Raw genomic sequence first — 22435 nt, forward strand, 5'->3', positions numbered from 1 at the left:
TAAAATTTGGAGGACTCATTAAACAATAGCAGAAGGAAAGCATTACGTAGAGATACCTTAAATGAATAATACCTTCAGACGTGCTGAGATTATAATTGAGAACAATTTTTCAGAGAGGCAAAGTATACCAACACTAAAGTCCCTCGTGAAAGTTGTAAGTCCAACAGAAAAAGAAAGAGGTGCAATAGAACCAGGAAGTCTGATTACAACACCAGCTCTGTGTTAGATGACATTTCCAGTGTCTTATGGAATCCTCCCAACTACCTCAAAAAGTCGAAATTATCCTCGTTTTGCAATAGGATAAGCCATGCTCACAAACATCCAATAAGTTTCCCAGAAACACAGGGGTGCATGAGGGTGGGCCGGAATTCAGACTCGGGATGTGAGCCCCAAAGCCACCTTTATTGTGTTTGAGCACTTCCTGGTTATGATTTGGTGTGGATCAGCCTTACACACACACACACACACACACACACACACACACACACACACACACGCATTGTTTGACTTTTCTATGACAAATCATGGCACCCACCTCACAGGAAAGTACGGTAGCATGGGCTGTGGGGTGCCATCCCCGTCTCCTCATGCAGCCCTTCCTGGCCAGTGCACTTGACACCGCTCTCTCTGTAAATATGAAACCATAGTGCTTGATGCACCCACTACCCACAGTGGCTAGGAGGAGCAGCCGTGTATGTAAGTGGAACTTTCTGCTGTCTGTAAATACACTGACTGTTGCTCTGAACACCATCCATTTGCATTACATGTAGAAAAGCTTGTCTAAAACTACAATGGAACCAATGTGGTTTGTCTCTTGTCTAGTTTTCCTAAGATCCAGTTACCAAAAATTGATTATCTATCGTTGAATTGCTTAAATGATCACTCTACATGTCGAATGCTTACTCTACATACGCAAATCCACTCTTGAAGAGACAGAGAAATGATTTCCAAGTCCCGACTACAGCTAAGACAAGGAATATAATGGTATTTTTCCTCCTGCAGCTTCACAGTGTTTTTCCGGCTTATGGAGCTGGTTTACCCACATCTGAGACATTGTATTTTATTACTTGTGATCTTCCCCAACTCTCAACCACATGTCCCTCACACCATAATAAAAACATCTTTCTCAGACAGCTTTCTGGTGAGCTCAATAGGCTGTGCAATAGAAAATAGGGACCTTGTGTTACTAGAACGAAACGTGGGAAGCCTGGACACTCAGGATGCCTGAGTTTATCTGTAAGTATTTTTGCTTTTAGTTTCCTTAGAGAAGACTGGAAAGCTGTGGAAATAAGTTGGAGTAGGAGGGAAAGCCGGAGAAGTTAATGATCCATTAAGTGAAGCATGTAACAGCCCGCCCCCCTGACGTGAACTTCTCATTTATCATCCCTGTAAGGAGCGTTGACTAACAGCCATGTTAACTCTAAGATGTGCTATTAGTCTTTCTATCACAGGAATAGCTTTAACCCGTCTTCATTTTCTCTCTGCCGTTGTTTCCGTGCATTGTTTCATTATTGCGGCATGAGAATCCAGCAGTGGGCTCAAATACGTCACATTTGAGAGCACAGCAGCTTAGGCTGAAAAACAGAAATTCAAGAAATGTGTAACATAGGTCAGCAGCGCCCTCTACTGTTCCCACTGGAAATTTTCTAGGCAAAGACTTCTCGGGGAAATGGAGAAGGCTAATATGGACTTTTTTTTTATAATTTTAGAATTTTATTTTCATCATTTGTGGCACTTTCTGTTCTCTTGGACTTTAAATATATTTATCATCCTATCAACAGTGGCTTTTAATATCGGCTTGATACTTCATTATGTGGAAAATTCAGCCCCAACTCTAGGTTCTCTGGAATGCCCATGTATGGTAAAATGCGGATGGAGAGCTCACTCCAAAGAAATGCCTATTTTCTAAGCCAACAATGTGGTTTTAAATATTTATAGCCATCTTATTTATGCTTTGATTTTAATGTCACTGTAAAATAATTTCTTTTACCTTTAAAGCAAGAATCATCACATTGCCCTAAAGGGTGTGATTAATTAAACAACAGGTTATGCCATTAAAAGAGTAAATTTGGGGTGCAAAATCTAATCCATTTTCAACAGTGCTCCCTTATCTGTGGTTTCATTTTCTGTGATTTCAGTTAACTATGTTCAACCATGTCTAAAAATGTTAAGTAAATTCTAGAAATAAATAATTCATAACTTTTCCATTATACCCCCATTTTGAGTGAAATCTCATGCCATTTCATCCCTGCCTTCCTTGGGTTATACATCACCTCCCTTGCCCAATGTATCCAATGTCTATGTAGCACCTGCCCAGGAGTCATTGTGTCGTGAGACTGACCACCACAGTATCACAAAGCCGTATTCAAACGACAGTTACTTTACTTAACTCAAACCTCAGTGGTAGTGAAGCTGCTGTTGAAATGCCAAAGAGAAGCAATAACGTGCTGTCTTTAAGTGAGAATGGCGAAAGTCATCAATTTAAAGGAATTCTATGCTGAGGTTTCTAGGATCTACGGTAAAATGTCTGCTATTTGTGAAACCATAAAAAGGAAACAAACACTGCTTGTTCTGCTTGTTCCACTGGCTTCCAAAGCATGGATGCATCATGAACATTTAGATTAACTGGGGCAAGTGTTAGGCTAGCACTTCACTGGTATTAGTGGTTGCCTGGCACTGGCTGAGGGGCGTACGTTTACTCTCTGCAGATGAGGGTGGGCTAACACAGTCATCTTTTAATCACTACTATCAACAGTGTATATACAGTGCCTTAAAAAGCAAAGCAGCAAAGCACAGAGGTAGCTGCTTAATGATTCCACTCTCTCGTGGGGAGGGGAGCCTATAGCAGTGGTTAATAATTAAATGGGACAAAACAACTTCAGTATTATATAGTACTTGAGGATCTCTATGGGAATAAAGTGATTAATGTGATAAGAAATAAAAGAGGCGTTCTTCTGGTCAGGCTGGCCCAAGGAGGTATCTCTGGTGAATGACATGATTCTAGAAGGGACTGGCCACACAAGGTAAATGAACAAGCACTTTCCAACCAGAAAGATGGATGTGTTCAATAATAGAACAGAAGCGAAAATTTAGTTTGAGAGAAGGATTAGCGATGGGAACCTTCATCACATTAAGGACTTATTCTAAGAGTGGGAGTCGGGGGTGGTACAAGCAGAAATGGGAAAAAATTGAATGGTCACTGCCCCCTTTGGTTAAATCTCACGCGTGTGTTTTTTTCTGCAGAAGTTAGTTTTCTGGTTGTTTTTTGCTTTTTTTTCTGTTTTGTTTTCATTTTAATGTGATGAATTAATCATTTTTCTGATTCAAATCATTATTATGAAGATGATTAAATTTCAGCCTAACTCCCTAAAACAAGGTAGTACCCTAAAACACACTTGGACTTGTTGAATAAGGCAGATGACAAAATATTTGACTGCAACATTATTTCTCATTAAAAAGACCCTGTGCAGGACTGTGTGCATTTTGAGGCGCATGGTGTTTTCATGGGAATCCGGTTCATTTGCAAGCCTTGAATTCATCAAAGCTCTCCTCAGTGTTCATTTCGGCAGTGAACCTGGCCTCTTCTGTCTATCAACTGACCGAGGCCACGAACTTTAATGACAATATCTTCAGAGAAAATAAACCTAACCATTTATTTGAGTCGATGGGATAGTAATTTCATTCCTTACTGAAAAATAAGATGACACCCATAGATTTAAAAACACAGACAATGGAGACCTGACCCGCTAATTATTTTTACTACCACTTGTCCCTTATTGGAGTCATGGTTCCAGACAAAACAGCTGTTGTCAACATTACTGAAATTCCAGAGTCACCCTGTGACCACAGAGTAAGTAGGCATGCCTGTGAGGCAGCTGGGTGTCAGGTTGAGATTTCAAACACCGACACTCACATCTGCTCTCCTACCCACCCCCTTTCTCTCTGTGAGCATCAGTAGTGGGACATTATTAACCCTTTTCTCACTGCCAAGCCTTTGTGGCTATGGCTAAACAATGGTGGAAGAGGTCTCACCTTCATCTGCCACTGGCTACATCTCCATCTTGGCTCATATTGACTATTTGGACCCATCCAAGTTCTTTTTATCAACAGTGAGGCAGATGTTTGAAATTCTTGGTCTATAGGGACTAAACTTGTAATTAGTTGGGCCAGCGCATGAATTTTTTCATGTTTCCTTTGTGTTGGGTAAATATTAAGCCGGGCGGTGGTGGCACACACCTTTAATCCCAGCACTTGGGAGGCAGAGGCAGGCGGATCTCTCTGAGTTCGAGGCCAGGCTGGTCTCCAAAACAAGTTCCAGGAAAGGCACAAAGCTACACAGAGAAACCCTGTCTTGAAAAACAAAAAACAAAAACAAAAACAAAAAAAGCAAAGTGCAATTAGATTTATTAGAACCTTTTATGTTCAGAAAATGGGACTTGTTTCTGAAATAATTTTATAGTTCACATTTGGTGCCATAGCTCCAAAAAGATGCCAATTGGGTATTTAGTTTTACTAGTATCTAGCTTTGTGAGGTCATCAAAAAAAGACCAGCTCTGTTTTAGCAAAACTCCAGGTCCAGCAAACAGGGACTCAGCTCTGCCTGTGACATCAGTTTTGTCTGCACGACAACTATAGTGCGGCTTAGCAGGAGGAAGGACCAACAGGCAATATGTGAGCAGAGAAGCAACAGGTTGTCAGGTTGTCCCAAGACATGGAAGGAAATCTGAAGAAAATGAGATGTGGAGCAGCTTCCGATGTGTCTACTAATCTTGTTAAATGGGACAAAGAGCTTAGCAAATATGGCAGATGATTAATATTCAGTTATAATATTAGATTGTGGATTCATGAGACATTTTCATATAATATTTATTAGTTCTTTGAGAACGTGTGCATTTTGATCATATTCAACCCCTGACTCCTGCTCCTAACTCTTTCTTATCCCCAACCACCTCCCAAATAAGTGTGTCCTTTTTTTAATAATATAAGTACAATTTGTACTATCCCTAACTTATGGGGTATTGGATCATCCACTGGCACATGAACCTACTAGAAGTTACACCCTTAAAGAAAACTCTCTCTCTCTCTCTCTCTCTCTCTCTCTCTCTCTCTCTCTCTCTCTCTCTCCCCCCCCTGGCATCCATCAACTGTCCACTGACACTAAATTTGGGGTGGGGCCTATGAGCCTCCACCTCCAAATTCATAACACTTTATCATGTTGTTTTCTGTACCATTTAGTGTGCTTACAGTATTTCAAATTCATTTTTAACACCAGGAATCCCACTCTCCAGAATTAGTAAAGGTCACTCACTGTCACTAATCACGTCTTTGCTCCCAAGATCACCAGCGTTCCCTCTTCTGGAGATCCCCCGTGCAGTGGAACTAAATATTTTTAAACTACAGCCGTCAGGTTCTTCCACCCCTGGAAGAACCCTGAGTACATTTTATGTAGTGAAGGGGTTCAGCTGCCAATTGCAGATGGATCATTAGTACAATATGGAAATGAGAGGGGAAACAGTATCGGACATTGGAGCTGGAAGGAAAGAATTAATCTTCCTATAAAATAAAACCTGCACTTTTCCCATTGTCTATAGCAGTCCACAGCTATTTGAATTTCCCACATGCTCTTAGCCTCCGTGTTTCTTGGTTGTGTAAGAGCCACCAACATCGGCCTGGTTATCTTGAGTCTCAGCAGTGTCCCTTAAAAAATGCATTTTCTCTGCACAGGAAGTCTTGTCATTCTCTCAATGCTTTTAAAGGGAGTGAATGTTATCAGTTAATTACAGTAAACGGTAGTGCAGAGGGCTGATAGATGGAGGCTGCCTCTGTGGCCTTTGGGAGCCAACTTTAGTCCTGATTTGGGTGGTGTGTGGAGAGGTTTCCAGAGGCCAGACAAGAAGGTTGGAGGCACAGCTGTTCTCAAGGTGTGGCTTTTGTTGGTGGGGAATTTTGGGGGGACACCACTGGATACAAACAGTTATTTTCACACATCTCCATGCTTGCTGGTTTTCATGTGCCCAGGTTTTTATCACCTTACACTGGATCATTGATGCTGCTTCCGTGGGTGGCAAGGACTTGAAAGATTCCTGCTGCTCCTTATATTGCAGGAAGCTGACAAATAGTATTTCTCTTTTTTTCGGGACATACTGCAGAGAGATGAGTATGGGACATTTTGTGGATGGGTAAGCAGAATGGCAGTATTAAGGGAGGAATCATTTATATTTCCTAACATTCATGCCCTGAGTATCAGTCAAAAAGTACTGCTCTGTCAATAATACAATGAGACTTAGATGAATTAGCTTGATCTCTGGGGAAACATCCACCTTCCAAAATGATGCTTCCCTGACTTGGAGTGTAAAGGGTTAAAAATGTTTGCAATTCATGGCATAATTTAGAAAATCTGTTTTCATGAAATGGATTAATTATACTCATTGAAAAGCATTCACTGTCACAGCCTCATCCTCCCACTCCTGCTCCAAAATGACAAGTGAAGCCAGGGACTGTGCAATTTTGGAAAACAATCAGGTCACATATTGAGTAGTCTGCTTATTCATACAACCATGAACTGCCTATGCTTGAGTTCCCTCAATTACACAGCTCAGTATGCAGGCCAGAAGCAGACAAGCCCAGCGCAAGTGAGCACTTTCCTAGAATACACAGAGGAACAAGTTTGAAAAATGTCCAAAGTGGCAGACGGGAAAAATTCTCATTCAAGATCCAGAAGCTGCCTCTTCCACAATCCCTCACCTGATAACCACACAGCTTCTCAGTCTCAGAACCAGGGCACTGGCAATATCTCAGACCAAGACCCTTAAGAGCTATGGATCTTTAAAGGTAGGGTGTAAATATATGCCACGGTGGGGCAAAGCAGCTAAGACAAGAGAATATGAGGGGTCACAGTACTGAGCATCATGGGTAACAGTACTCAAGATAGTAGGGCACAGTACTGAACATCATGGATCACAGTAACGAAGATGGTGGGTCGAAGTACTTAACATCATGGATCACAGTACTGAACATCATGCATCACAGTACTGACTATCATGTGTCACAGTACTACTCAGAAGTTTTAGAAACTCACCTGGATTGAGCATGTGGCTGCTGCAAATTTTGTTTAACTTGTATAGGGGAAATCTCTCCCTGATGTTGAAACCGAAGTATTCAGATGCATCGATTGAAGCCTTCATTTTCCCTCGGTGCTGATGGACCCATCTCTCCTCCAGGACAGACCACAGCGGCTCTGCTGTGTTCTTATTAGGAGGATATTTCTTTTTCTCTGCGTGACAGCTTCACAACTAATCATCTCTGTGGTTTCATGCTCACGGGAGTTTGAGATCATCAAAATCCTCCCCAGGTGACTTTGCTCATTTGGTTATGGAGTCTCTCTTCTGCCTCCTTTGCAAACTGCTATTTCTCCTCTTCTCTTACCATGGTGTAAACGCTGAGGCTTCCTGCCCCTCGCTGGTGTTAGCCTCAGAAGCTCAGTTAGCTGCTGACCGTGGTCAAGGTCTTCCTACCTTGTCCTCTGCATCTGCCCTCTCTTGCTGCCTTGTCTTGTCTTTCTAAGTCCTCCATGATCTCATTGTCTCCATGTTCTTTCCTTTCTCCTCATTCTCTAAATCTTTTCTGGTGATTTTCCCTCCATCTCTTCTTCTCACGGAAGTCTTTGAGATGTAACGCCAGATTTCAGAGCTGTCCCTGTGTGGCCCTCCTTGATCCTCTATCATATGGAGGGGTTCTGTCCTCTTTTACAGCAGAATGACCCCATCTGGATTTTTTTTTTAACTGCCTTTAAAAGATGGTTGAGATTTGAGATTTTATTCTTCTGTCAGTTTAGGAGAAAGAGTTAAAAGGTTAAAGCTGTGGGCTCAGACAGCGCCTGGGTTGAAACCAGATTCTCCCTCACTGGCTGCCCCTGAGTAAGTTATTTGATCCTATGTTACATATAAAAGAAGGAGAGTGTAGCTGGAAGTTTTCTTGTGTCCCACCTGGTCCTGCAGCTGCTCAGACCCAATTAAACACACGGAGACTTATATTACTTACTAACTGTAAGGCCTATGCAGGCCTCTTGCTAGCTAGCTCTTATATCTTAAATTAACCCATTTCTATTAATCTATATTTTGCCACATGTTCCCTGGCTTTACCTGTGTGCCATTAAGTGCTGCTTTATGATGGTGGGATGGCATCTCTGTCCAGACCCCAACTTTCTCTTTCCCATCTCTCTCCTTTCCTGCCTGCCTCTCAGCTGCCTTGCCATAGGCCAAAGCAGTTCATTTATTAACCAATGGGAACAACATATATTCACAGAATACAGAAAGACATCTGCCAGCAGGAGAGTATCCCTTCGCTGGGTTGTTGAAAGAGTTAATGCCATAACAAGTACACCTAGGTTGGGGTTTTAGTGTGTCCTCTCCACAACTGACATTTTTGGCATTGGAAGGTGGTGACTTGGAGGGGTAATTAAACCAAAGCTGCACCATAGCTTTGCTTTCAAAGTCTTAGTCAAATCTAAATCTGTTAGCCTTTGACCTCATTAACAGGATTAAGGCAATTTATAAATGAAGCCTTCCTGGCATGTGGCTAGCTCACTATCATGGCCTTCTGCCAAGTGAGGATACAATAAGAAGGTCCTCATCAGATCAGAGGCCAGAACCTTAAAGTTAGAACCATTCCCCCGCTCCCTGCCCCACAACAGCCTCAAGAATTATGGGAAAATAAGCCTATTGTTTATAAGCTACCCTGTCTCGGGTATTCTGCTACAGCAGCACAAACAGCTGAAATGAGCTATCACAGTTATCATTCTCTCAAGTAATTGTTAGGACTTACTAATATTGTTACTTTGCCCCCGCTTTATCATCCCCTGCCTTGTTATTATTTTTGTCTGTCCTGGGATTTACCCCTGAACCTACTAACATATTCTGGACAAAGGGGCTGGCAGATGCTTGCTTTTTGACATCTAATCAGGAGCATCTGCTTACAGCTTTTTCTATTTGCTTTGCTTTGCTCCTTTGTACCTTCCTCTATTCAAATCATTACAAAGAAACTTGGTCCAAGATTGTTGGTATAAATACACACCTGGAAACCTTGTTAAATCAGATCTTCAGTGAGAACCAAAACACTTAAGGAAAACACCTCAGATTTCCCGTCAAAGCCCTTCCGGTTGTCTTTCTTTGTCTCCATGTGGATCTTCTCTCAGAACCCAACTCATGGATGTGTTCTTGTCTGAGTTCCCACCTCTGATAATTGAAGGTAACCTTAAGACTTGGCTCCAAAGAAGTGACTTCTTTCCATGGAGCCCAGCATCAGAAAGGGAGATGCTCTACCTGAGGGTGGTACAATCACATGATTTTAGAGTTCCTGTGCCTTTTACTGAACCACTTCCCTCTCTTGGTATTGGCTTCTCCTGTTTCTCTTCCTAGTTAGTGTTCTCCATTCCCTTGGTGTGGATAACTACATAAAGAACAATTCATATGAGCATATTAGAATGGAATGCACTGCATACTTGATTCTGTCATTGTTTAATTGTGTAGTTTGGGGGAGTGAGGAAAGCACCTGATTTTCCCATCTGCCAAGTGAGGAATATAATAGTACTCGCTTCACTAAGCTATCACGAGCTCAGATTAGATTATTGTCTTTGCAATAACACCATTCTGCAATCCTAGAAAATATAAGGAAGCAGATACTTACAGGATTACCATGAGCTATGAAATATGAATCTATAGAATTGCATTGTCCAAGAATATTTGCATCTGAGATGCTGGTAAAACCTAATACCAACTAAATAAGGATTACTTGTGGAGCTGTAACATAAACCAGAGAGTAGATAGAACGCATGAATAAAAAGACTCCTCCTATCAGCCATCAAATATGGCTTAATATGAAGTATCTGGCCACATTCCTAGGATGTTCCAATAGAATCCCAAATATGAACAAATATGAAGTGAGTCTTCTGATTCCAGAAATCCTGTCTTGATATTTGAGTTTCAGGGATTTATTTTTTGGTGTTTGCTGCTGTTGTTGTTATTGTTTTGTTTCAGGGGAAGTTGGTGTTGTCGTTGTTTGTTGCTGGCATGTATGTGTGTGCATACATGTGAGCATGTGAAGCCTGTGTGTGTGTATACATATGCATGCTTGCATTCACATGCACAAACATGCATAGATGTAGGAGAGAAAGCCAATGTCAGCATCTCCTCTCTCACTATATATAATTCAAATGGTTTATTGTAAAGTTACAACTATTCAATTTACAGAATTAAATCTCAAGAGACACTGGAAAAACCCATTGAGAGCAAATATTAAGACAAATGAAAGTGTCTATGTTTCATTTTTATATTTATTTAATTTTATGTGTACTTTTGAGTGCCTACACGTATGTATGTGTACCATGTGTATACCTGGTGCCTACAGAGGTCAGAAGAGGGCATTGGTTCCCTGGGAACTGGACTTATAGATGGATGTGAAAAACACCATGTGGGTACTAGAAAACAAACCCAGGTCCTCTCTGGAAGAACAGCAAGTGCTCTTAAACCCTGAACCATCTCTTTAGCCCCAAGGATCTGTTTCCTAAAAACAAAACAATGCTTTCTCCAATTGTTTCTCTCTAAGGAACCTTATTGATTTTTTTTTCCTCAGAGTTACAGTACAATCTCATTATATATATATATGTGTGTGTGTGTGTGTGTGTGTGTGTGTGTGTGTGTGTGTATTTCTAGTCAAATTCCCACCCATGAACTCTTCCCTACTTGGCCAGTGCTCCCTACAGCTTTGCTTCCAATTGACATGCCAAGTTCTCAGATTAATCTCAATCTGTGGGACCTGTCTCTTATGAATCCAGAAGCAGCAAGCTCTCTGCTCTTTGTGTGACTATCTATAAATGAAGCCAAAGGAACAAGGGGGAAGTCGGCTTATCCTATGAACATTTTCTTGTAAAAGCAATGATTTATTGAATTCAGACAATACCTGGTACTGGGAATGGGGAGGGGAACATATATTGGAAAGCTTCCCTATGTCACAAGTGGTGTTATATGCTGAATTTCAATAGTAGTTGGAATTCTGTCCTCCAGGAGTTTTCATCTTAGCAGACTATAGATGAATACATGAGCCACTGTGCTCAGTGTAAGTGGGCTGTATTAAGTCCTGTACAATGTGTCATAAGTGGAAACACATATGAGAGAAAAGTCCATTTTAACATTAGCATTTCCAATCATTGTTGCTATTCCTATGTCTGAGATCTTGTGACTTCCAAATGAAATTTGTAATTATCTGGGGGAAAGTAATTACTGTTCTGCCTTTCTCACTAGCCATTTGAACAGTGGAAATGAGCCTTGGAATAGGAACCCAAAAAACTGACCAATACTAAGCTTCCCATTTGATATTAAAGTAAAGTTAATTTTGCAGAGTATTTTTAGCACAAATTTCTTCACAGAAGTTTCTGGTATTTCAAAGGTCATTATTGAAGTTACTTAGAAATCCACAAGGCCAGAGATAGTTGTGTATTACTCATAATACATATTTATGAGTCCTGGGAAGACCTCCTTATACTAATAGGACATTGAAGGGCTATGGTACATTGAGATAAGTGACATTGAGATAGTTCAAGGATGCTGTCAGCAAAGCTGTGAGGCAGGAAAGAGTGTTTTTTAACAGAGATGGGAATGCTTCACAAGCAAGGATCAGTGAATGATCAGAGGCTAAGGAGCCACTGAGACCTTGACTCAGTGTTCAGGATGGGCTAAATCTGCATCATTCAGATGTGCAGACAGAGTTCATGATTAAAAAAAAATAGTGGGGGGACACACAAAACTATATTCCTTTGAGATGAATATACTAGGTGAACTTGCTGAAAAGTGAGAGTGTAGCTAAGCCCCTAAAAAAGTCTGAAACTTAACAGTAGATTCACCCTACCTTTCAAACTTCAAGAATGTGCAGCCCAAACTGAAATCTACTGAAAAGCTGAGAACAACAGTTCTTCACTTCACACCATGATAGTGTGATATGCTATCTGTGATAACTGGGTGATAGACATCATGATATTTCTACTTTTCATATCCAGCAAGAATTTAGCCAAAGACTCCCTAAATGCCACTAAAACTGTTACCGAGAATACGAACTTCCCAAATTGAATATCGCTTTTATTCCCTGTATCAACCAGGCATGGTTCTTTGCAACCTCAGCATCTCTACTCATGCTAAGTTTATAGACCTCTCAAATCAGTGTACATCAGTACAGCTGAGTTCCAGGCAGGTGTGCTTCCCTGGAGTTCATTAGCCGTTAAAAGCTGCTGTATAATTGTGTACTGCTCACATTAACTCTAATGTCTTGTATCTTCCGGTGCTATCCAAGTAACAAATCAGAGCTCCACAAAAAAAAAAAAAAAAAAAAAAAAAAAAAAAAAGACATTTTATAGCCCTGATTCTACTTCAGTCATGTTGTCAGTCTCTGTTGTGAGCAGGATACTCTGATATTCTTTCTATACTAAGCTATATTCAGTTTAGCTAGAACTCGTAAGTAGATTAACCAATGGTGGTATGCCCTCTGTGACCATGCCCTCCTCTTCACTGAGTGTGACTTGTCTCAGTGTCTTCTCAATTGGTTCTTAAACACAAGTCTTAAAGAGAAAATGACCTTTCAAATGCCCTGGAGCTCATGTTGCCTGGAGACTTGTCACCATAGGTTTTTAACTTCTCCTTTCTCAGAATTGATTGATGCGCTATAGGACTGGGGGCACTTGCTAAACTTGAAACAATTGATTCCTTGAGTCTTCTCCAGCTATATTGAAAACTAGAAGAGAAGCTAGGAAAAATAGCACATTTCTTGGTGATGTGGTTATAGGAATGCCTTTCAGTTCTAAGACCACAAGGTCTATATTGTTTTTTCTAACCATACACTGAGCTACTCTTGGCACATAGATAGTTGGAGTTTATCCATGGTCATCATCTTGTGCTTCATTTGAAGTTGTTCTTTTCTGAATGTTTCAAAATAATCAAGTGAGTCTTCTCTACACTGGCTGAAGTCGGTGTCCATGTACTCTTCCCTATCTGTTCCAGTGTTTGCTTTCAGACTCAGCCTGGTTCCTCAGCTGTCTGGGAGAGCTTATTTAAAGTACTGCTGCAGCAGTGGACTGTCAACAATAAATCTCTATTATATCAGTCCTTGAATTTATGGTACCCAGAGTACGACACTGACTAAGAAGTTCGAAGGAAAATGTCACCATAAATGCCCATCATCTGATTAAGTAGTAGAGCTTAACTCTTCAGATCAAACCCACTTGGAACACTATTTTGTAATATGACATTTTATGACAAGAAGATGTGAAAATATGGATGTCACTTTTGTAGATGTGTTGATCATCTGGGTATCTGAATAATCGTTTTCACTTTTCTATTGGCTTGTGGCTCTTTATGGTGGGCTGTATTCTTGCTACTGTTTTAGAGGGAACAGCCGCCTATATTTTCCCACTCTACTCCCAAAAGTAAGTTCAACAAGATCAGGATTCTAGATCCAGAATATACTCTGTGTCTATGGAATACAGCTGTATTCATTGGGCAGATAACCAATCTACAAAGAAGCGTACCCAGTTCTCCCCTAAACTTTCCTGTCAGTACCCTGTTGTTTTGCTACTCTGTTGGCACCACCCTGTTTACCCTACTCCTTGATTTTTTTCCTGCCTTCTGAAGCCCCTCCCCGCACACACACACACATAACTTGTATTGTTCAGACACCTTTTCTCCCAACATGCAATAGGATGCATTTTTGACTACAGTTGTATTCTGAAATGTTCAGGCATACGATTTCCTATCAAGGATGGAAAGAATGCATGAAGGTGGATGTGAGAGGCAAGAAACAAATAATTCTCAAAGCTCTAATGATTAAAAAAAAATAAAGAAATAGGAGTTTCCCTTAAGTGAGCAATAGGGTTATATCTAAAAGCAAAGCACTTCCATCCTTCCACCCTGCCAGCAGAGCTGAATGATGAGAAGTGCTAATTACCAGTTTTGTTGTTTGGGAAGTAAACCATGGAGAGTCATCATCTTGTGTTCTCTAGGGCAACACTTAATAAAAAAAATATGATGGTAATTATTACAAGTGTGATTTGAGGTAGAGAGCAGACCTCTGTGTTCACTATAGCTATTGAAGTTTTAGGGCAATAAGACAAGAGAAATAAAGGATATGAATAATAAAGGAGGAAGCCATAAAAGTCTATGTGTGCGTGATGTGATGATCTATATAGTAAAAGGCCCCAAAGACTTTGGGAAACTCTTGAAACAGGTACACATTTCATAAAAGTAGTAGGATACAAAGTCAACATACAAAATCAGTCACTTGCTACCAAGAACAAGCATGTTGAGAAAGAACTCAGAAAAATAGGCACAGTCATAACAGCCTCAAAGAAAACAAAATACCCAGGAATAAATTGAATTGAGGAAGTAAACTCCCTCTACAATTAAAGTTTTTAAATGCTGAAGAAAGAAACTGGAGATGACAGTGGAAGGTGGAAGGATCCGTGTTCTAGTTTCCCGGCATCCTCAGCACTAGGCTCTCCAATGCAACTCAAATCGCTCCTTCACCAACAGCCTCTTGGCCTCTCCTCAGGCACTGTGACCCTGCCTCACGGTGCCACATCTCAGCTGCTCACCATTATCCCTCTGATTCTGCAGCTTTCACATGATCAAAAACAGTACCATGTGACTGGTTCATAGTGCCAAGTTAGGCTTGCCAGCTAGGAAATGCTGCGTTAGCCTCCGGTGGACCACCGCTTGTATGTTGCCCCTGAGGAAGGAAACATACAACCTTCCCAGAAGATTCTGCCTTACTGATGCTGGTCTCTTATTACTCACTGTGGGTTTTTAAGCTCCAGATGCCAGCATTGATTATCCCAGGGAAGCAAAGGCTTCACTTCCACAGGTTCTGCTCCTGCCCTCCGGAGGGAATAATAAAATTCCTTTATTTGAAAAACTATTGAACCTCAGAGATCAGTTAAAATCGACTGCTGGAATAGGGACTCTTTGTAAACTGCTGTCCCCTCTCTACACACAGCTGTGAGATGGAAAAGCATTTGGTCCAAAAGTAGCAAATCAGTGTTTTTCAGGCCTGAATTCAGCTCCCACAGCTCCAGTGTCTCCGTTCATCTAGATTTTGTTTCTTCTTTGCATTGACATTTTTGCAGACCCAGTTCATGCCATCCTGGACGCCCTCGCCTGTGAAAGCTGAGCAGGACTGAATATCCAGACTTGGTCTGGAAGGGTGTGTAGACCCCTTCCAAGTCTCAGAGGCTGGCCAGGGCTGCTGTGAGCAGATCCTGCTTGTTAGCAAAGACGGCACAACTTAGCTTTTCTTCCTACAGTGATTCCGTTAGTTCCTGGTCTGTCTCTTAGAATCTTTGTCTGTCTGCACTGTCAATTACATCTACAAGAATACCGGTATTTTCAAAAGAACTCCACCAGCATGGTCTGGTATTCCGCTGTCAGCCAACGTCCCATGCATTCAGTTTAAAACCTTGTGACTACTCTTTTGATGTTAGAACCCTGTGTAGGTGTGATGTGGCTGATGTCTTCAGATGCAAGCTGCTTCAGCAGAGTCATCTTGCCAGCATTATCCAAGCCCAGGAGAAGGATTCACACCTCCTGGACTGTTAGACTTTTCAATTTGTGCAAAACAGAGAGCAAGCTCATCCTCAAACCGAGCTCCTCTTCATATGCCTCCCCCTCTCCCCCTGACTCCTCCCTCTTTTCCTCTCCCTCCTCCTCCCTTCCCCATTATCAGGGGTAACTTCCACAGAATCTTAATCCAACTCTTTAAAGGATTCTCAAAGTTCCTTCTAAAATGCACAAAGCCAGGCTTTCACTGACCGTGTGCTCTCAACATTATCTCCTAAGCTCCCACGATAACAGCCTATTAAGCTCTGGTCACTCACTGTCTTTTCTAGCCCAAAGTTTCAAATGTCACCACCACAATCCAAAGGCAAAAGGAAAAGAAAGAACAAAGTACATGGTTAGGTTTCTCACACCAACATTTCACATTCCTGATAGCAGTTTCTGTTCTAGTTTGATTTCTGTTGCTGTGATAAACACCATGACCAAAAGCAACTTGTGGAGACATGTATTTGTCCTACAGGTTACAGTCCATCATCAGGGGAAGCCAAAACAGGAACCTAGAGGCAGGAACTAAGACAGACAGTGGAGGAAAACTGCTTACTGACTTGCTTCCCCTGTCTTGCTCGGCTACCTTTCTCTCATAGCGCAGGCCCACCTGTCTAAGGATAGTACTGCTCACAGAGGACCAGTTACCCTTACATCAGTTTACAGCTAAGGCAATCCCTGTAGACATGTCCACAGGCCAATCTGATAAAGTCAGTTCCTCAGTTGAGAGTCCCTCTTCCCAGCTGTGTTAGATTGACAACCAACAATTAGCCATCATAAGCTCCCATACTCACAAATCAACAGAAATAATATTATGAAGATGGCTATATTACCAAAAATAATCTACACACTGAATGAAATTCCCATTGAAATTCCAGTAACATTCTACAGAGAAATAAAAATAGAAAAAAAATTCTAAAATTCATATAGAGCCATAAAATATTCCAGATAGCCAAAGGAATCTGAAGAAGAAAGAGCGAAACTGGAATTATCATGATATCTGGCTTCATGTCAGTTGCATAGACCTAGAGAGCCATATCAAGTAAATCAACATGATTTGGTGTTTACCTTTCTACTCAGAGAGTGTGCACAGTACCTTCCAGTACCACGAACTCTAGTCGGTAGACGCGAAGGCACCAGATCAACTTCTCCACATTCAGTGAATTATGTAGATGTGGCCATCAGCAACGCAGCCTTACCATCAGCTTGTGGAGAGCATCTGACAGCCTGGGCAAATAGCCTGAGTTCTCCGATGGAGTTTCATTGGGTGTGCAAACCAACTTAAGGGGAGACCCCATTGCCAGCAGTAGATGGACAACACAAAACAAGCTCACTCATAGTTTTGGAGACTTTTTTTTTTGTTTCATATTGCTTTGTTTGAGAATTTTTTTACCTGACTGATCTTTTGCTTGGATATTATGGTTTCTGATTGGGGATTTTATTCATATGTGTGTATATGTTTCCCCTGCCTTTTCTCTGTTTGGGTGTTGGTGTTGTCTGTTTAGTTGGTTGATTTTATTCTGGGTTTTGTTTTGTTTTTATTTTTGTTTTGTTTTGCCCATTTGCTTTCTAAACAGAAAAAGAAGGCATGGATTTAGAATGGTGGAGAGGTGGGGAGGATCTGGGAGGAGATAAGGGAGGGGAACAGTGATCAGAATACATAGTATGAAAATAAAATTTATTATTTTAAGGTTTTTAAAATAAAAAGCAAATCAACACAGAATTAGCAAAAGAAAAGATAAAGCAGACATAGAGTCATGGACTAGACAGAAACTCCTAATTTTGGACACACATGACAAAAACATGCATTGAAGGAATGACAGTCTCTTCAACTAATGGTGTTGGAGAAATTTGATATCCATATATAAAGATTGAGACTGGAGAGATTTCTGTCTCATTCACAACCTGTACAAAAATCCAAATATATCTAATTCAAAGACATGAATGTAAGACCCCAAACTCTGAAATAGTCAAGGAGAAAACACATTGCGATACAGGCTTCTCAGAAAGTAGTGCCAGCAACAGCTATGTTCAAAATCTAAAAGCTCTTGTTTATCAAAGGAAGCAGCGAATAGAGTGAAGAGGCAGCCTACAGAATGGGAGGAAAAGAACCTAACAAATTCAACACCAAAAAAATCAAACAACCCAACCCAGTCAATAAACAAACTAATGAAATGAGCAACCAGTTCCTAAAAATTGAAGCACAAATTGACAAGAAATATATGTTCAACATTCTTGGTCATCGAAGAAATGAAAACTGAAACTACATTGAGAGTCTACTTTATCAAAATTAGAATGGCTACAATTAAGAAAGAAAGTGACAGCCAATTCTAGACATGAAGAAAGGAATTTCTGTACAGTACTAGTTGGGATGTGAGTCCAGCCACTATGGAAATTACTATAGAGGTTCCTCAAAACATAAAAATCTATCTGCCTTATAACCCAGCTATACCACTTATGGGAATATACCCAAAGAAATGTTGGGTTAATATGTCACAGAGAGACTTTTGCATATCATTTTTATTAAAGCACTATTCATAACAGCCAAGTTGTGAAATCTTCCTTGGTATCCATCAGTAGATTTAAAAAGGGAAAGAATATGTTTATGTGTATACAATGGTGTTTTATTCAACCATAAAGGATTAAATTAGGTTACTTAGTGGAAAATGAATGCAAATTGGAATTATCATTTTAAGCAAAATAAGTCAGAATCAGAAAAACAAATATCACATGATTTCTCTCATTTTTGAATCCTAGATTTTTATATAGATGCTTAAATACACACACACACACACACACACACACACACACACACACACAGAGGATGAAAACAGAAGGTACAAGGATAAGACCAACAGGGAGAGAGAGAATGAGGTGGGGGGTTGGGATACTGGACAGTAAATATGATTGAAGTACATGATATACTTGAAAGAAGCTGTTCTTCTGAAACATGGCACTATGTGCAATGAATCAATTGAAACAGAAAAAAAAAAAAGATAAGAGTAGGTCCAAGATGACTTTAATTTTAGCCCTCCCGGATGACAGTGATTTGAGTTTGAGCCAATTAACAGTACTTTCTCTTTCTTTATCTTTGAATCATAAGTAGTGATGGCACATTCAATTGTGGTGCCATTGCAAGGATTTAATGAGTTAATCCATATAGAATTCTGCTATAATAAATGGCACACAATTAGCACCATATAAATTTGGGATGCTATTATTTGATTGATCCTTAGACTCTATTCAGGAGACAATATATTTAATTGTTCTACTATACTTAGAAGCCATCATAATTAATGGTCATACTTAGAAGAAGGCATATGAAACTAAATTAATTTACCTTATCACAGTTATTGCATACAAAGGGTCTTATAATGAACACACAGACTGAATACTTGACACCTAGACTCCTTAGTGCTTTAATTGATGTTGATGCTACTACCCATGGTGTCCAAAATTCCTCCTTGCCTTATATATACTTTCAGAAAGATCAATATGTATGGAATATCTTGCCTCCTGTATTTGAAGAATAAGTTATTAACTTGCATGTTTTTGGCTAAAAAGTCCACAACCACCCTCAATTCAATCGTTGCGTTCCTCATTATTTCATCTAACAGACCTAGAATATTTTACACAAGGCTGGATAATGGAATCATGAGAATTCTTTTTTGACATTAGCTCATTTTTTTTTTTTTATTTCGGCCAGGAAACAGCATTGTCTGTCTTTCTGATCACAGCAAGCTCCATCACTTACAGGCCCATTATTATCTCAAGTATCACAGCAACGTGCTCCCAGGCATTCATCACCCCAACCTCAAGTCCTTTATGTTTACTGGCACAATGCCAAGATTTCATTTTAAAATAATCTTCAACCACAAGCTATTCATAGGAAACATCTGGCGTAAATGTTAGCCAGCATTAAATATGTCCACACTCCTAAGATATTAACCTGAATCAGAACATAGACAAGCTATTGTTCCTTAAAATATTTTTCTTCATATTTCAAAACTTAAATTCTCATTTTAAAAATAATTTTTGTGCATCTTTAACTTGTTTGATCATCAAATTTATCTTCTTAGGTAAAACACTGGGAACTTTGTCTCTATAGTATTTTCTCTCCTCTTAAATTTTGAGGCCTAGATGAAGTATATGCATCTCCTGTCTGAGATAGCTGAGTCTAAATTGGCTGCAGCTCCTACATAAAATAATGCTAAACTTGGTGTTTCTTATATTCTCTCCCAAAAATGTAACCTTTAAAAATCTTAAGGAGCTCATCTCCCCACCCCCACCCCCCGCCTTCCTGGTAGCTCTAAAGATGGACGGCTGTCTCACTTCTTACTTTCCATCCAGCCCAAGCTGAACATAATGCCAAGTACATAGTACCAAGACAATAATAACTGTCTTAAAAGTGAGGTTTTACACGTGTGGTGCTGGTCTAAAATGTGTATCCCATTTTAGGATCCATGTGTATCCCATTTCAAAAAATTCATAAGAGTAAATCAATAGAAAAAAAGTACTTCTCCACATTTTACATTAACAATATGTGGTAGCATGCATTTCTACAAAGCACTCATTACAACCTGTGAAAAGCTCAGAAATAAACCAAAGTTATGACATCCTTCCTGGAATAGTCCGGTGGATGGAATCCCTTTTAGTAAAGAGCTTGATAATGGTTAAACTTGTAAATGTTTCCTGTTGCCACTTACATCTGTACTTCTGGTTCCTTTAAGACTTAACCTAGAAAAAAAAAAAAGAACTTTAGGAATCTGATTATATGTTGATATCCACGGAATTCTTTATCATTAGAGTATTTGACAAAATAGACTGTGGGTATATTGCTTAAAGCACACATTGTTTTGAAAAACGTGCTTGTCTTTGCTTTCTCATGCAGGGACCTCCTGGATTACAAGGACTGCAACAGACTTTTGGTGGATATTTCAACAAGGTACAGTTTCTTTGTTCCCACAACTTGTGTGCATAGAGATTTTTATGTGGTTATATTTTTAGGGGGGGAAAGTATTATCAATTCCTAACTATTGGTGGGCTTATGGAGAGCCTGTTCCAAGGCCACCTCCAGGGTGATGTAAGAAAATCCACGAAAGTGGCAAGGGCTTAGGAAAAATTCTTATATATCTGAGGGCTAGACTTTTTTATCTGAGGGTAACTGCGAATAAGTTTTAATCTATCTATAACTGGTGAAATAAGGAAACATACATGCTTTCTGATGTTAACTTTCTCTTTTACTTCATCTTAAAAATGCTCTCTGACTCTTTCTGTCTCCCCACGGCTACATTCTATACATATAGCTACATATCTTTACATATATACATTTTCACATGGCTATCTATACATCTTTCTTTTACATGCATATCTTTTCTATACAGCTTCATCTTCTTTGCCTCCACACAGTTACACATCTCCACACAGCCACAGCGAAACATCTCATTTACGTAGCTCTCTCACCACACAGCTCTTTACACAGTTCCTAGGCACAGCTTCTCCACACAGCAGCAGCTCGTTCACATAGCTCTCTCTCTCACACACACATACTCACTCACACACACATGCTTCTACATTAGTCACTCACTCTTTACTCACTCATTCTTTCACCCACTCACTTCCTCACACTTCTCTCATGCTGCTTCTTCTTCATCTCTCACCCAGTACACACACACACACACACACACACACACACACACACACACTTCACTCACATTCTAAAGCAGCTCTCACATAGCTCTACACAGTCATCTCTCCATACCACCCCTGCTCCACAGCCAAACTCCGGACAATCATAAGTTACATTTTCAGGGCCTTACCCATTCTCAAGACACAGGATAAGTCACATAATTTCTCTTAGGCTAATAATGTCACATTGACCCATGCACATAGCTCTAAATTGGTGAGGAGTCCCAGATATTAAACAATTGGCTGAACCTTGAGTGGTCAGGATACATGCAGAAAGAGAGCTACTGCAAGGAGTTAATCTAGTGTAAAGAGCCTGGCCTTGATTTAGCAATAAACAACACCTGGGAATTAGTCTTTGCGTATATTCTGTAGGGGCAGCTTAGTCTGTTTTGGACTAGTTCTAAGGTCTTTGCAAAATGTGCAAAAGACTGTCTTTTTGACTGAGAATACAGTTACTTTCCTGTGTCAGTAAAGAATATTCTGGTATTATTTTTATACACCAGGATTATACAGCTTAAACAGAAATCATAACCTGACCACGCACAGCTATAAGTATGCCCAAAGATGTAAAACACACTACCAAAGGGCTGTGGAAAGCACCCCATGGCTGTTCTTATTAGGAGGCATAGCAGTGGCACCCAAGAAAGTTACAGACAGAAAACAACCAGTTTCCACAACGAGTGACCCCACGGCTTTGCCAGATGGGGCTCCCCATCAGGGAGTTATACATCTGGTGGGTCAACTTGTCAAACACTAGTTGTCACCTGCTGTATACTCCCACAGCCCTCAGCACCTAACATCTCAGACCTTGAAACATATGCTCAAAACATCTTCCCATACTGAATACCTTGTTTCCAAATTTAATTTTTTTAAAAGTTCCTAAATATATTATAAACCAAGGGTTTGTTTTTATAAACTTTAAAGCAATAGTTCAAAGTTTGATAATGAAGAGCCTAAGCAAATTATTTGTTATCTGAAGCTCTGGGTCACAGCACAACTGCATTTCTCAAAACCAAGGCCTCAGGCACATGTTCACATCCCATAGATCAAGAGTGAGAGCCTCCCCAGAGATGGATAGGAAGAGCTTGTAACTTCCTTGATATTTTTTTCAC

At 40.2% G+C, this 22435-nt stretch overlaps 1 protein-coding gene and 1 pseudogene across 1 annotated transcript in view; one reads left to right on the forward strand and one right to left on the reverse strand.

The window, feature by feature from the left end:
* Col19a1 (collagen type XIX alpha 1 chain) overlaps positions 1-22435 on the forward strand; it is a 300361-nt gene that overhangs the window by 199400 nt on the left and 78526 nt on the right. The window contains exon 13 of the mRNA XM_059281419.1: positions 20527-20580. Coding sequence (XP_059137402.1) covers positions 20527-20580 — 54 coding nt within the window. The remainder of the gene's footprint in view (positions 1-20526; positions 20581-22435) is intronic.
* LOC131893730 (ADP-ribosylation factor-like protein 3) lies at positions 15094-15668 on the reverse strand (annotated as a pseudogene).

Source organism: Peromyscus eremicus, chromosome 16_21 (genome assembly GCF_949786415.1).
Source record: "Peromyscus eremicus chromosome 16_21, PerEre_H2_v1, whole genome shotgun sequence".
Lineage (NCBI taxonomy): Eukaryota > Metazoa > Chordata > Mammalia > Rodentia > Cricetidae > Peromyscus > Peromyscus eremicus.